Source organism: Ciona intestinalis, chromosome 11, assembly GCF_000224145.3.
Source record: "Ciona intestinalis chromosome 11, KH, whole genome shotgun sequence".
Taxonomy (NCBI): Eukaryota; Metazoa; Chordata; class Ascidiacea; order Phlebobranchia; family Cionidae; genus Ciona; species Ciona intestinalis.
Window position 1 is genome coordinate 12869 of NC_020176.2, and position 16156 is coordinate 29024.

General features: G+C 36.6%; 2 protein-coding genes across 2 annotated transcripts in view; one reads left to right on the top strand and one right to left on the bottom strand.

Annotated features, from left to right (window-relative positions):
• Positions 1–1950: 1950 nt before the first annotated feature.
• Positions 1951–4966, bottom strand: LOC100176302 (claudin-1). The gene is made up of 5 exons (XM_002130580.5): positions 4762–4966; positions 3896–3998; positions 3216–3322; positions 2704–2852; positions 1951–2463 (listed from the first exon to the last, which is right to left on the bottom strand). Exons 1-5 carry the CDS (start codon positions 4894–4896, stop codon positions 2292–2294), a joined length of 666 nt encoding a protein of 221 aa, XP_002130616.1. The 5' UTR covers positions 4897–4966; the 3' UTR covers positions 1951–2291.
• Positions 4967–9768: 4802 nt separating this feature from the next.
• Positions 9769–16156, top strand: part of LOC100178626 (ATP-dependent DNA helicase Q1) — a 7293-nt gene continuing 905 nt past the window's right edge. The window contains exons 1-13 of the mRNA XM_018814192.2: positions 9769–9880; positions 10249–10431; positions 10757–10936; positions 11413–11519; positions 11694–11801; positions 12178–12268; positions 12933–13012; positions 13306–13474; positions 13666–13814; positions 14292–14393; positions 14651–14805; positions 14997–15088; positions 15430–15643. Coding sequence (XP_018669737.1) covers positions 9865–9880; positions 10249–10431; positions 10757–10936; positions 11413–11519; positions 11694–11801; positions 12178–12268; positions 12933–13012; positions 13306–13474; positions 13666–13814; positions 14292–14393; positions 14651–14805; positions 14997–15088; positions 15430–15643 — 1646 coding nt within the window. The 5' untranslated portion in view covers positions 9769–9864. The remainder of the gene's footprint in view (positions 9881–10248; positions 10432–10756; positions 10937–11412; positions 11520–11693; positions 11802–12177; positions 12269–12932; positions 13013–13305; positions 13475–13665; positions 13815–14291; positions 14394–14650; positions 14806–14996; positions 15089–15429; positions 15644–16156) is intronic.

Below are 16156 nucleotides of genomic sequence, written 5' to 3' on the forward strand. Positions count from 1 at the left end.
ACTTGGTTGTTTTAGCAACTCATACACCAAAACAACAAAACATGTTGTTATCATCCACACAAAGTATATTGCTAACCTACTTCATTAATATATAGTAGGGTGGGGGAAGATGGGACACCTTTCATTCTATTTTCTCGTTCCATTTGGTAGAAAACAAAGAACATTTAAAGAATTAAAACCGTATCCTCACGACTACCATAGACCGTTGTTATTTGTTCAAAACTTGATCAGGATATTTGGATAATATGTGCTAAAGGTGTTCCATCTTCCCCACTATATGAACACCAGACTTTCCAACTAAAACACTTAGCTAAACCCTTTACATGAAAAACTATATATTATAAACAAATCTACAAGCATAACATCGTTATATTTAAACACCATTAACCTTTTATTAGCTAAATAACCTTAAAGAAAAATTAATAACAATACGGGTACCACTGCTTTATCTCTACAACTGGTTTTATCTTTCAAACGTATTTACGATCTTTTGACAACGGAAATTAAACGGTAGAATGTAAAGACTCAATTATGTTATCTGTGTTTATTTAAACAAAATGATCCCTAATATTTAAGGACTTTGGTTTACCTTTTAAGTTTAAACGTTATAAAGATGCTCCTAACTCAGTAAACACAACCTGCCTTCAAACTAACATAGTTTAACTTCACTACCACCACGAACACCCGCTGTGTTCGTACTAACTCATATGTAACATGACCATGTTATAATCAAAGTAGCAAACTATCAATGGTGCTTATACAACCAGACTCCATACATTGTACTTGAAATTGTTATGGACTTCAACTTATGTTCAATGTTACAACATGTTATGGAAACCACATGTCTGTCTATCGTCTATGCTTGAATATAATCCTGCTTTCGTTAGTTTTAACTGTTTCAAAAACGACTGAATATGTTTTAAAAATAGTTTGATTCTTATTTTATAAGAAACTGTGTAATACTTTATGCTTGCATTAGTTTATAGTTAATCTACTTAAACATTTTCTACATATATATGTATATGACAGTCCGCTACTTAAGCTCTAAAGTACGAATTACCAAATATTTAAAATTTATCTCGCAAAAACATGTTAATTTTCGGTAAAACTAACATTTGCATCATATTTACCCGTCTTCCACTGTTTAGCATTCGACTGTAAACTATTCTTTGTATAGAAAACATAATGCATTCAAATCTCATGCATCTACTAAACATGTATACAGCTATCTGGATGGCGTTATTGATTTCTATTGATTCCTAAGGATTAATATTTCTAAAAGCCTGCAACGCGCTGGTCACTAAATAAGGCTTAAAACAGCTTATGGTCAACACGCATAGTATCCGCAACACTGACTGTATTTAATTGAAACCAAGACACCTGGTACACAGGTGTTGTCCCACTTTTGTCAAATTAAAATGATGTGTAGCAGGTCGGGGTAAAATGGTTGAAAACACGATTGGGAAATGTGGGATATGATGTGTTAATGGTATCTGTCTTACCCTATGGTAATATACTCGATGTTATTGAATACAAAACACTGTATGTTGTATGAGAATGATATGTCTAATACATTTCAGGAAGTATCGGAAGACGGTGGTTGACTAAACAAATACTTTATCGAAAAAAACCTTCAAAACATGATTTAAAAGTGAGTTGACCTTTTTATTGCCCTATATTCCCCGCGTATATATTACTGTGGGGGAAGATGGCACACATTTAGCTCAGAATATCCAATTTCCTGATTGTATTTTAAGAAATTGCCAACGGTCTATGGAAGTTGTGGGGATACGTTTTTTAATTCTTTGTTTACAACCGAATACGACAGAAATACAGAATAAAAAGGCGTCCCATCTTCCCCCACCCTGCTAGCTTTATTTTAATGACGTAATGTATGGTACCGCAGCTTAACATAGACACCGAAATTAAACCTCGGAAAAAAACCAGCGCTTTCTATTCATGTCATTGCGTTTATTTACAGAATTTTACAAAGTACGTTTCCTCCGGCACAAGAAATGTCAATCGCCTTTTGTTTCAAAACTTATGGCGCATAGAAATTTTATAAAACCAAGCTAAAAAAAGGAGACGGTCCCTGAAATTTTCGAGACATCCCCTTGGGCTAAGAATTTGTGCATAAAAGAGCAAGAGACGGGCAATTATTGGGAAGTAGCAGCTTAACGATAAAAAGTTTTTAAATGTACCATAAAGAGCCGGTATGTGCGTCATGCGCCCCGCCGAGCGCTTTGTTGGTTTTTGGTTTTTAGTTCTCTGTTGTGCTGTGCTAAAAACGACTAGACATATTCTTGACTGTTTCCGGCAGATTTTGGTGGCCTGTACACGTAGTTTCTTGGAGCATCGTCGTACGATTCTCCGCCACATCCTGTACACATAGCAAGGATCCCACCCAGCACCAATAAAGCACCTGCGATCCAACCGATGAAAAGAGCTTCTCCGAAAATGTATCTGTAAAAATAGTTGAATGAATGAGTGTAACTTTTTTTATCCTTGCGTGGTCTGAAAAGGACAGTCGTTATAACACGGATGATGTTCTGTTTCATACATCCCGTGCTCGCTTACGAGTTGCGAAGTACATTACTTTGTGGGTGACTTATATTGTGTTTTTTTTTATTCTTTTTATCCATGACAGACAATTTGAACAGCTAAAACGCTCATATGCTATAACCGCTCAGCCAACCAATTTACCTTGTAATTGTTGTGCTTGAGTTGAGTAGCAGCTGTTGGCTGGCGAATTCGTGGGCAATCCTGATGTCATTAGCATACCAGGAAACGGCTGCAATCAAGAGAAGACCGGATAGAAACCCAATCGACCCCCCGATTAATCGAACACGTTTCTGTGTGACGTAATGAACTGTTTATTTTGTTTCAGTTAAAATTTAGGGGTAAAAAGACGACACTATGTTAGAAGCATATGTCTAAGCTAACCGTTTAGAAAGTTTAACTTAATAACAGAAATTTACAAAAGTTATGGCATGCCTCACTGTAGGACCTCACCCATATAGAATAGAATGTGCATATACAATGTTGGGGGTAATGAGCAAACTTTGGCCTAAATCCCAGGTCCAATGGCATGCCTCACTATGGGACTTCAACCATATAGAATAGATTGTGCATATACAATGTTGGGGTAATGTGCCTAAACCCCAGATCCTACAGCAGGTACTACACCAATTAACACACAAACAGAGCTATCTAACCTTTAAGCCCTTAACGTCGCCACCGCATGGAAGAGAGTCCATTCCCAATACCATAGCGATGATGGCTAGAATACCGAACACGATTGATGTGATACCGAATCCACGGGCTGTAAGGAATGCAATGTTAAAGAAACGAACAAGTTCTTTGGTAATTTAACTACATCATGGTACAGTGGTGAGGCGCTGTCTCGTAACCAAACGATACCAGACTCGATGCGACTACCAATATGGGTACGCTTTTTTGAATGCTCCTGCCCAACGGTCACTATTGGGTTGTTCAAATTGTTAGTAATGCAGAAGAACAATCACCCACAAGGTTACACACGTGGTAACTCGTAAGCGGGCACGAGGTGCATGAAACAGACACCCGTGGTATAACGACTGTCATTACCCTGCCACGAGAGGATGAATAAGTTACATAGAATTATTCGATCTTTAATGAAATATATCGCGCTTGTATTAAGATTTATTGCCCAAAGCTATTAACATTTATTATCTCGTTTGTCGCAATAATTGTGACATTACCGGTTCACTAAAACAAGCAACAAATTATCCTACTTAGCCCCACTCTAAATCCATGAGCTATTTTATAATTCATATGTTAGAGCTATTTTACTAAAAACAGATCCAAAATAACCCAATGCTGTTACGTGTTGCGGATATTTGATGCTAAACCTCACCTGCTTGGAGTTCGGTTGGGAGGCCGAGGAAGAATCTGTTGAAATCATCGCAATCCCAGTTTCCAGTGTTAAAGGTTTGGCACTTGATCCATAACCCTTCGTGCTGTAAAAATATACAAGTGTGGATAATAAGATACATGCAATCATGAAGGTATAGTACTGTGGGATACGATGGGAAACGCTTGCACATAATAACTCGTATAGTAATGTGGGGTAAAATGGGACGTTAGCCCTCTGAATTCACATTTCCTGATCGTGTTTTAACAATTACAAACGTGTTTTTAAAGTTGCGAGGTCGCGGTTATATAGCTCTGTAAATACGGTTTGTTTAAAATGAAAACAAGACCATCTACCATTCTACCCCACCCTATACTATACATTCATATGAAGAGATCAATCAACAATTTATGATTTAGGTTACATAAAGGCGCCCACAGGATCGGTTTTTAATTATTGTTTATTATTATTATGAAACAGGAGAATTTGTTTGTGTTGTAAGAGAGAAGTTACGTGTTTCTGTAGGTTTCTACTTTAAATTATTTATCAGTTACACCGGAGGACGTCGATCAAGTAAATAGAAAACAAGAGAGCTTGGTTGTAATAAATAGGCACATATCATCATTGGGTAATCTGGATACAGCTATATTATACAACTATGTAAGTATTCTTTGTTTATCATTAAATAGATCGATAAAAGAAAATGAAACCATAGACCATTTTATGTTTGTTGTTCTAACATTAACCATCTAACCCCAACCTACTAAATATATCTCGTAGATTTAAAGCTTTATAAAAGCACTTTACAATTATGTTGTGTTTAGCGGAGATTCCTAACTTGTTGAATATCAAAATTTCTTAGTTCTTACCCTGACGATACTGTCCCGGATCGTATCTTCCGGATCATTCTTCTTCCAATAAGGAATTGCAACGCTAACAACCCCTAGGATCGTCCCAATAGTAAACAATATAAGAGAAGTAACTTCAATAGCAGCGCTACCCATTCTGTATCAGCTTAGTTTAAATTAACTTAATCACAGATTATCTGCAAAAGATCACAGATACGGTTAATTGAAATAATTTGGGTTAATTCGTCGTTTTAAAATTGTATTTTTAATATTCTATTCCATAATAAATAGGGTTCTACAGTTACGTCTTGGAACCTTCGACTTAGGCCTGAGTTGGCCAATTCCTCAATACGTTGAATAAATATTAAAATTCAAAATATCAGATATTAAATAAAACATTAATAACGTTCTTTGAACATTTTTTTTCCGAAATTAGAACTAGTTCTACACATCAATCCACTCAAGTGCGATTAATCATTAATTTTTTTTCTATATTATTAATTTTAAAACAAGTTACTTTTAATTAAGTATACTGCTAGAAATGGGCACGTAATTACTAGTTCTGACGTCATAATTATCTGAGTTATCTATTCTTGACTTCTAATAACTTAATTGACCAACGGATTAGTAACTGACTCTTCAAAACTGATATTTTAGGATAAATAAACCTATATTTTGTTTAGCCATCATTTAACCATGAAGTCGAAAAACGATGAAGGTAGAATACCGAAACTTCGCTTTTAATAAAACATGTTAGTTATAGGAAATGCTCTGTTCTTGAAATAAATTATGCCTGGTAGCAACAGAAACCGAAAAACAACTAATTTGTGTTTATTTCCTTATAGTATTGATTTAAATAGCCAGCGATCTGGTTTGCTGTCAAACGCACACGATGAATCTATCAGTACCTTGCTTTATGTAACCGACCGCGCCCTACGACGTTAAAAGCAGACCGTCTCATTATAAGAGGGAGGCACGAAACTAATTCAATGACGTCATGCGCATGAGAAAAGCCCGTATGACGAAACAAAGAAACGAAAGTCAACGTAACAATAACACCGGAATTTAAATCGCTGACGTAATTTGCATACGTAATGGAAATAACCGCAAAGATAAAATGTTCAATATCTTTTAGGTTACTCCCAAATTGAAATTAGCCAGAGACGAAAATAACTCCTTAATGATTGCAAAATAAAGATTTAATTTATTAAACCGGTATATATATAATTAGCAGTTAAAGTACATCAAACTTTTGTACGATTTTTAACACTCTCTAGCGGTTTAGTTGCAGATTGTAAAACAAAGTCACAACACATATTATACAACAGTCAAAGTAATACCAGATACAACATGTATAGTTATGCACTTTTTACATTTCTAACACAAACAACTAGTTTCACGACACACACAATCACGCAGAATATCATTCATGATAGATGATACTACAACCTCCAAATTCCCGTACATTGCCAATAAAACGCTAACTTTCAACTACGAAACTTAACTCTACAATTCTCGTACGCCCCGGGCGACGTTTCAAACTTCGTTCTCACAAGCCCACAGTTTACGAGACGGATAATTGCCCGCTTACGATGCCGATTAATAAGTGGGCTGGAAAAGCAATTTCAGCTGGTTTCACCACACCATACAAGAACATACACAATGCTAGTAATTATAAACGGTCACGTATTCCTTAACGTTCCTATCACTGACAGGCACCAAATTACTAAACTTTAAGAAGTAATTAAAATACTACAACGGCACTAATTGTATTAATACGAGCGAAACTATGTGCTGAAATCATAACTTTAATCATTTCAAGACAAATATCCTCGAATTAAAGCAAGGCCTGTTAATTTAAACTGTAGCCAGAGTCACACCATTATAATAAAACGATAGAACAATTATTATAGTAAGGTGGGGAAAGATGGGACACCTTTTCATACCATTTTCTTTCCTCATTTGCTAGTAAACTAGACAGCGATTTTTTAACAGGCTTAAATCATTATACAACGTAAAGATTGAATTGCCTTCCAGATTAAACTAAAGATCCGCTTTTTAAAAATATTGTTTAAATTCAAACCTAATTATAAATATTCTCAAAACAAAGATTGAGTTTAAGAATTCAACAAATCAGTTTTAATGAATATTCAAACCTTAGTAGTTCCAATACAATCATCTAAACCACCTGTGCACTACACTCCCATATCCAGCAATACCAACATCCTGACTAACTGCTTGTCGCAACAAAAGCCACTCCAACATCGAGCTGTTGTGTTTGCTTGTGTACCTTGCACATGCGACGACTCATTCTAAAAAGCGCTGATCACGGCGGCGGCTTCTCGCCAATTCAATCGTCTCCTATGCGCTTCCACGCAGCGTGAGTTACTTTTAGATTTTCAAAGCCAAACAACCTTATAACACAGCGAGCCGCCACCGCCCGGGGGTGCAACCGTCCTCCAGGTTTGAAGCTAAATTGGCGCCTTCTTTTTTCGCTCGCGCCTCCCGCCCTCTCATGATAAGAAAGCGCAACTATGACGTCATCTGATCGCGCTGTTTTAATGACGTCATAGATAAAATTTTGGAAATTTCACCAAAGACCTCCAGACCTCGCGGTGACATTGCATAAACATGTTGACAGTCGCAAACCACTAATGGAACTATTATAGTAAATTGGAATCCCATTAAATCGGGAATCTGACCCAGAAATAATTGTTGACCTAATTAGTTAATTTAAAACTTTGATATTATGTCGTGATTTACAAAAATTTTACAGTTTTACATATCACCCCAAATCTGTCGGTTTAAAAATTTCGTCACATTACGACACAATGCGATTGAAAATGACCACGATGTCGTAACATATCATGCGTCAGTGACGAAGAAGCTTACAGCCAATCAAGTTTTAATATTTAATGGTAAATTGAATCGAACCATATTTGGTATAAAGCGGTGAGGAGAAAAGAACATATGACGTCATCATACTCCCGACCAATCAAAGCGGAGTTTATAAACAGCTACATAATTGCAATGGAAATATTCAACAATTTCATTTCCCGTTTAGGAGTTACACCATGTATTCAACGTATATCATATGATATATAGGTTCGCGCATTTACGCTGACATTGCTTTTTATCAATTATTCAGCTATTTTCCTGGAAATTATGCGAATTTTGTGGAATTTTCATTTTTGTTTCTTACTAGAAATTGTAAACGACTTTATGAAAGTTGAATTTAAACAGTTTCCGATTTTTGAAACCTTTAAATTTCTCTTTAAAAAGGTAATAAGACAACTTCGGCTTAAATCCCAGGTCCCATGACATGCCACGCTAGGATCCCCCCTATAAAATAGAAAACAAAATGTGCTGAAAACCAAAATTCGACACCACAAATTACAGCTAAAGTTGCGATATGTTGCCTCTTACCAGTTTAATTCGATACAAAGAACCATCACCGACTCATAGTTATAAACCCCCAGGCTACAAACCGACAAACATACTTCTGGGAAAGCGGCTTACAACCAAACCAAAGATTTATCATCAAAATAAAGTGAAAACGATTGTCTCACGGTCGAGAATACTTGCGTATTATGACGTCACAAAGATGTAAGTTAGGAATTGTTTAATTATTCTAAAAAATATATATTACTTTCATCAATAAATAGGTATTTTCGTTCGTAATAATCACATACAATACCCTAAACCTGTATCCACACGCCTGACGCAAATCTGTACTCTTACGTATTGCGAAACGTTTAAACAAAAGACTTACGACATAAAGAAGATCACCTGCAAACGACATCAAAAGGTTGGGTCCGTCATGCATTGTCAAAATAGTTTATGACAGCAACATTTTCTACATCCTAACTTTATATGAAATATATGTTTTTTTTGTATTGATAGTTCACCTGCCAAAATGACTTGAACTTTAGATAAAGGCTCGAATCTACAATAACATCCAACGTACCACTCGCATATATTCAACACGCAACGTCTTTGCCAAAGCGATTAACTCGTACAGTTTGCTGGTTAGATTTCGTTACCATTATCTTGCTTTGCACCCGATATCGGTTATCTAACTATGTCAGGCATTGTGTTACGACGTCCTGCTGCGTCTGCGCTTTGTCAGCGATGGAGGGCCGGCTTCGGCGGGAAGACATTCCTACAGCTGCGAGTGATTTTATGAGCAAGCCTATGAATGAAGCGGTCTCCATATTATATCCAAGTCGTTACACAAACTATAGTGGTTACTATGGTAATAGTGCATGGATGGTTTGCTGTAGACTGTGGGGTAAGACAGGACACATTTAGCACACACAATATCCAAGTATTTTGTTCGTGTTTTAAACAATTAACAACGGTCTATGGGAGTCAGGAGGATACAGTTTTATAATTCTTCGAACGTTCTTTGTCTACTACCAAATGGGATGTGAAAATAGAATGAAAAGTTGTCTCATAAACCTTTGCCGAACATATTGGTCCACATCATGGGAGTGCTCATGATTAAAATAACCTATAAACCATGGCTTAAGGTCGGTTTTAAAACAGTTGCCTAAATATGAAGAACGTGTCATTCGCAAATTCCGATACCATGGTTAACGCGCCTGCCTTCAGTCGTAGGCACATTTATACAGCACGTTGCTACTATAGACATCACTGTACAGAATCGTCCCGATGCTGTTTCGGTCAGCAATATAACTTAAACGAGTAAACTAGAATAAAAATAAACTACGACTGTACACTTGACCTAATTAACCGTAAAAAATTAATCCAAAGACAACAATTAAACAACTATTAACGCGCAAACAGAGTCTGCAAGCCCGGACTCCTTATTGAGCACGTAAGTGGTCATATAGATACATAATTTGCCAATTCGTGATTACCCTGTAAAGTTATGCTTAATGTATCTTTTAAGAAGGTTGGGTGATGGGCCAGTTCTGGCTTTTAAACTAGCAGATCTAATGTCTTGCACTAGAACTTCACTCATATGATTTCCATTTAAATGTGGCACGATTTCGGGGAATCACCAGGGGAAGCTCTGAATACATGTGCATGAAATTATTGTATTGTTAAAATGTTTAAATGAAAGTACACGAAACATAGAACGAATGCGACGTGTATAGGATGGCCGCTCTGAAAGGTAAGTGACTGCATCGTTTACAACATAAATGTAGACAGTCGTTCTAAAGGTGGCTGTACACAGTATCCGGCATGCGAATTCGCTTGCGAAGTCGTATGCAAACCCATTACCGAGTTCCGCATGCGGCAGCGAAATCCGGACAAAACAGACAAAACGGACGAATTCCGGATACTGTGTACAGCCACCTTAACGTGGGTGTTTTGTTTCATACACCTCGTGCCCGCTTACAAGTTACCACGTACGTAACTTATTTATCCTTGCATGGTGGGACAACAACAGTCGTTATAACATAAGTGTTCTGTTCCATACACCTCTTGTCAACTTATGGGTTACCCCGTCTGTAACTTAACGTATTTTTGATGTTCCAGACTTAGACGCTGAGTTGTCCCAAGTAACAGCCTCTCTCAACAAAATACAAACCGAGTTGCAAGCATTGCTGCACAAGCAGGAAAATCTACAGGAACGAAAGTCTCAGCTCGAATCAGAAATCAACAGAAGAAGAAGTTGTTCATCAAGCAAAGATGAAGAAGTAACAAATTGGAGTTCGGAAGGTTGTTTAATATTTGCATATGTGGTAAAAATGAAGAAAATATTGGCAGAGTTACGCTTACTATTACTAACCAAAGATATGAATTTATAATTTATTTGTACAACTAACATATGCATATATGATTAACATGGGTGTGTATTTGTGTGAAATAGGTTTTGATACTCTAGTAAATGGTACCAGTAAACACAGAGCCATATACATCAGTTAAAATCATGTGACATGTTTTAAATACTATTTTCCAAACGATACAACATACATGTATATAGACACACATGTGTTGAAACCACCATACCTAAATTCTACAGCATTCCTTTTACTTAACCCAGATTTCCCATGGAGCAAATCCGTTCGTTCAATCCTCAAATCTACTTTCCGCATGGATGACTTTCGTTCGAAGCAACTAGAAGCGATTAATGCAACGTTGAGTGGTCGCGATGTCATCCTCATTATGTCCACTGGAGGAGGGAAGAGTCTCACTTATCAACTTCCTGCTCTTGTGGGAAAAGGTGGGAAGGTTGGAAACTGGTTATGTAATGCACTGGATGTGTGTGGGTAGAACACTCATCTTGAAACCGGGGGTTACAGACTTGAAGGCTCAATGCTACTGAATTACATCTAATAATATAAAGTATAATATACTCATTATTACACTGGGGTTAGAGCACCACAAGTTACAGGGTTAAAGCTTGACACTGCTATTATTGTGTGGGCGTTTGTGTCCTTAGGCAAGACACTTAATGTTTCTTCAACCCAGTGGTCGCTCATGTGTTTGAAATGGTAAAACATTCAATAAAAGCAAGGCAGTCACCCATAAAGTTACATACATGGTAACTTTTCCCTGTCGAGGACCTGGAATTTAAGCGCCTTAATCAATACCCAAAGCATTACCTTGGCCATAATCTGGGATTTAAGCGCATTGATTAATACTCAAAGCATTACAAGTGTTTTGCATCCTATTGATTTACATGCATCCTATCCACAGGTATCACTGTAGTTATCTCACCACTTGTGTCTTTAATGGAAGACCAAATAATAAGTTTAAATAGGTTTGGGATCGAAGCAAAGTTGTTGAACGCTGCTTCAACCAAGGTAAACACACAATAACTTAGAAAATTGTAATTTGATTACAGAAATTGATTTAGAAAATGGAACTTGCTTTCATGGCTTGTGCAATGTTGTTCAAACTTTATTATTTTGTGTTTATTTTACTTGTCAATGTTTTATATTCTCAGTATTTTCATTAAATGTCTTTTTTTATTTTAGGATGAAGTAAAGCATGTCCACCAGTCTATGACATCACAATCACCATCTTTTCGTCTCCTTTACGTTACACCTGAAAAAATATCAAAAAGTAAAAGATTTATGGCACAGGTGAATGAATGGGTGTAATTTATTCGGGCAATGACAGTCGTTACAACACATGTGTTCTGTTTCATACACCTCGTGCCTGCTTGCAAGTTACCACGTAAGTAACTTGTTTATCCTCGCATGTTGGGGCAACAACAGTTGTTATAACACGGGTGTTCTGTTTCATACACCTCGTGCCCGCTTACAAGTTACCACGTAAGTAACTTGTTTATCCTCGCATGTTGGGGCAACAACAGTCATTATAACACGGGTGTTCTGTTTCATACACCTCATACTTGCTTACGAATTACAGCGTATGTAACTTTTGTTTTTATGTATGGCTGATAATTTTGACAACTTTGCTTAATTTTTTTCCTTTGAAATCGGATTTCTATTACAGCTTGAGAAATGTTATAAGTCCGTGAATTTGAATCGAATTGCGATTGATGAAGTTCACTGTGCAAGTCAGTGGGGAAATGATTTCCGACCAGGTGTATATATTGTTTCCATGTTAGGTTTAGGACATAGCATTTCTATTCTGTATTTCATATATGGGTGAAATCACGAGGCATGTCATGTGTAGGCATATCATTACCCAATGTAATACTAAAGAAAACAATTGTGGCAAAATGGGTGAGGCAGCCATAAGGCCTACAATGTAGGTGGATTACTACAACACCCAGGGTGCTACCATCTATATCTCACTCAGGTAGTTTATAGACACTCAATAATAGAGAGTCAATTCTATAAGGGTTAGGTCTTTAATGAGGTACACATGAGACCCTGGATGTAGGTCCATTACCCCAACACTCAGGGTGCTACCATCTAGACCTCACTCAGGTAGTTAAGTTTTACAGTATGGCGCATCAGGGGACCTGGGGTTTTGAATATTTTGCCCATTATTCTAAATTTAAACAACTTATATAGTATATTATGATGTCATAAAGTAGGGTGGGGGAAGATGGAACACCTTTAGTACATAATATCTAAATATCCTGATTGTGTTTTAAACAATTAACTACAGTCTATGGGAGTCGTGAGAATATAGTTTTATATTTCTCTGAATGTTCTTTGTTTACTACCAAATTGGGCAAGAAAATAGTATAAATACGTGTCCCATCTTCCCCCACCCTACCATATTTCTAAAAATTGCAGATTACAAAATCCTTGGAATTCTGAAACGCCAGTTTCCTAAATCCCCGATAATTGGACTAACTGCTACATCTACAGATAAGGTTGGTGAATATTTCAACTGTTTTAATATTTATTTGGTTGGTTTCTCTTTAATCTGACCCTGTGGTTGTAACCAGGGGAGACTGGGTTCAAGTCCTAATGTTGCTACCATTGTGGGTGTGTTTGCATTGGGCAAGACATTTGTGGCAACTGCTCCAACCTATTGGTTGTTTTTCGTTATATATTTATCATTTAAATTTTTCTTTATTTAAAATAATTTACAGGGTTTTTATATAGATTGCTTTTTCAATGTCAACTCAGTTTTTTATATTTCACCTTTAATTTCTACCATTAGGTGACAGAAGACACCAAGAAAATGTTAAACATCCCGTTTGCGCTCGTCTTTAAAACCGCGTTGGATCGTCGCAACTTGTTTTATCAAGTTCGTGAAAAGCCAAATACCAATGATGATGTCATAAAGGATATTGTTCAACTTATAAACAGCAACTTTAAGAACCAACCAGGTGTGTATGTATGTTCCTCATTCTGTTTAATATGGGTAAGGTCTCTCTTGTCAGAGGACCTGAGATTTGGACCACAGTTGGCCCATTACTCTAACTTTGTATATGTACATTCTTTCCTACAGTGAGGCACGCCATAGGACCTGAGATTTAGGCTTACACACCTCACATACTTGTTATATTCTTAACCACAGGTATAATCTACTGCTTCTCACGTAAGAATTGCGCCGAAGTTGCTTCTAGTTTAAACAAACGAGGAATCAAGTCATCGGAATACCACGCACAACTAACACCAGATGACAAGACAAAGGTTCACCATATGTGGAGTGATAACAATATACAGGTGGAGATTCAACTTAACTTGGTGTAGTTTACTTGTGTTCTACCTTACAGAGTTGGCCCATTACCCCAACATTGTATATGCATATTCTATTCCATATGAGTGAGGTTCTACAGTGAGGCATGCCATGGGACCTGAGATTTAGACCAGAGTTGGCCCATTACCCCAACATTGTATATGCATATTCTATTCTATATGAGTGAGGTCCTACAGTGAGGCATGCCATGGGACCTAAGATTTAGACCAGAGTTGGCCCATTACCCCAACATTGTATATGCAGAGTTGGTGTATTATGTTTATTAAGATTTCATAAAAAACAGTTGCAATCTATTCTCTCCCATTGGCTAGTTTTGGCCTATTACCCTGTTACCCTTAAAAATCTTGATTAGTGAGACTTCAAGTAACTGCTTGGATCTGATTAACTCCAACTTTACATCTATTTGTCATCTATCTTGTAATTTGTGAACTTCATACTTCCAGGTGATTTGCGCCACCATTGCGTTTGGGATGGGCATCGATAAACCAAACGTTCGCTTTGTTATTCATCATTCAATGAGTAAAAGTGTGGAAAACTATTATCAGGTGTGTTTGGATTGAATTGAGAATGTTTGATGCTAAGTTCCAACAAATTACAAAAAAAAATGAAAAAATTAACTTTAAATAACAATATCTTACAGAGTTACATACATGGTAACTTCTAAGCAGGCACCTAGGTGTATGAACTAGAGCTTGTGGTTATAACGACTATCGTTACTCCACCAAGTGAGAATAAACAAGTTAGATAACATTCATTCATGCACCTCATGCTCACTGCCAAGTTATAACATGAGTGTCAACAGGAATCCGGCAGGGCAGGCAGAGATGGTTCACCTGCTTTGTGTCTTTTATACTTCGGGTTCACCGATGTTTTCAAACAAAGCACAATGGTAATGACGGAACGAACAGGACTAGACAATCTGAATCAAATGATTAAGTATTGTTTGGATGTAAAAAGGTAATTACTAATTAAACCATTAATCCTTAGGCATGTTTTATTGCTTGTTTATTGTGTTTCATTATAAATAAAACATCAAATTTTATTCTAAGTTTTGCCAGACATTTAGCATTCATCAGGGTTTGACCCAACAACAAAATTTGTGTTTTTGCAAAGTTTTACAGTAATTTTGTTCAAATTTATTCTTCCAGTTGTCGTCGCAACTTAATATCGACATACTTTGGTGAAGCTTGGTCCTCTATAAGCTGCCATGAGATGTGCGACACATGCTCTGGAATGCACAGTAAGTACGTCTAGCTTATATGGGGTGGCTAAGTATATTATGCGTAACATTTGTGGGATTGTATTTGTTGTGAGGCTTCATTACAGGTTTTCCGAAAATTGCTCTACAAGAGCAGCTTGGTAGCATAGTGGTTGGGTTGGATGCTGCCATTGTATGTAAACCTATCCTTGGGCAAGACAACTGATGGCAATTGCCTCAAGTGGTTACTAATGGGTCGCCCAAATAGTCAGCCATACAGAAAAAATATAATTTTTAATACAATAATAAATCCAGCTTTGTAGAATCAGCAGCTTAACAAAATATTTTCTGTAACTTTTAAAATTTATTTCCATTGTGTCCAGAGTATAAGAACTGTGATGTCACAAGTGCTTGCCAATCCCTCATATCTACAATCCGATTGGCCGAGAGCAAGGGTGATGGAAACAGGTTAACGGGTTCAAAGGTCGTGGAGGCAGCAGCTGGGAGGGGGAAGAATAAAAGTTTGGATTTAAAAAGTTTTACGGCGTCTGAAATACAAAGAATCCTGCTGCATATGTTACATATGGAATATATAAGGTGATTATACTTGTTTTCAAAAACAAATCTTTTGGCATTTATTTGCGAACCTATGTTTTGAAGTGCTATATTTTTATAAAGATAGTTTTGTTATCTGTATTATATCATCAATTTTAACTGACTTTTTTTAAATTGCTTCCATTCATGGCTTTTTTAGCTTTCATTCATGGCTTTTTTTATTTATTTTTTTATTTTTTTTAATTCATGGCTTCCATTAGTGGCTTTTTTTAATTTGGTTTCAAGCATTCGTAAAAAAGAACCTTGCCTATGTGGAACGGCAACAGTTTAAATAAATTTATGTTTTGTATTACTTTGAGAATAGGTGCAACAGCCACGCTTTTTAACTGACATTCCTTTAACAACTTTTCTCTATAGTGTGTTTTAACTTTTAACGACTGTCGTTTTACTGCTGATTTCCTTTTCTTCTTTTTTTAAATAACATGATCTTCAATTCTTTGCTATCGTTTTCGAAGAGACAAATAAATTTGTATTTTTTATTACTTAGAGAGGATT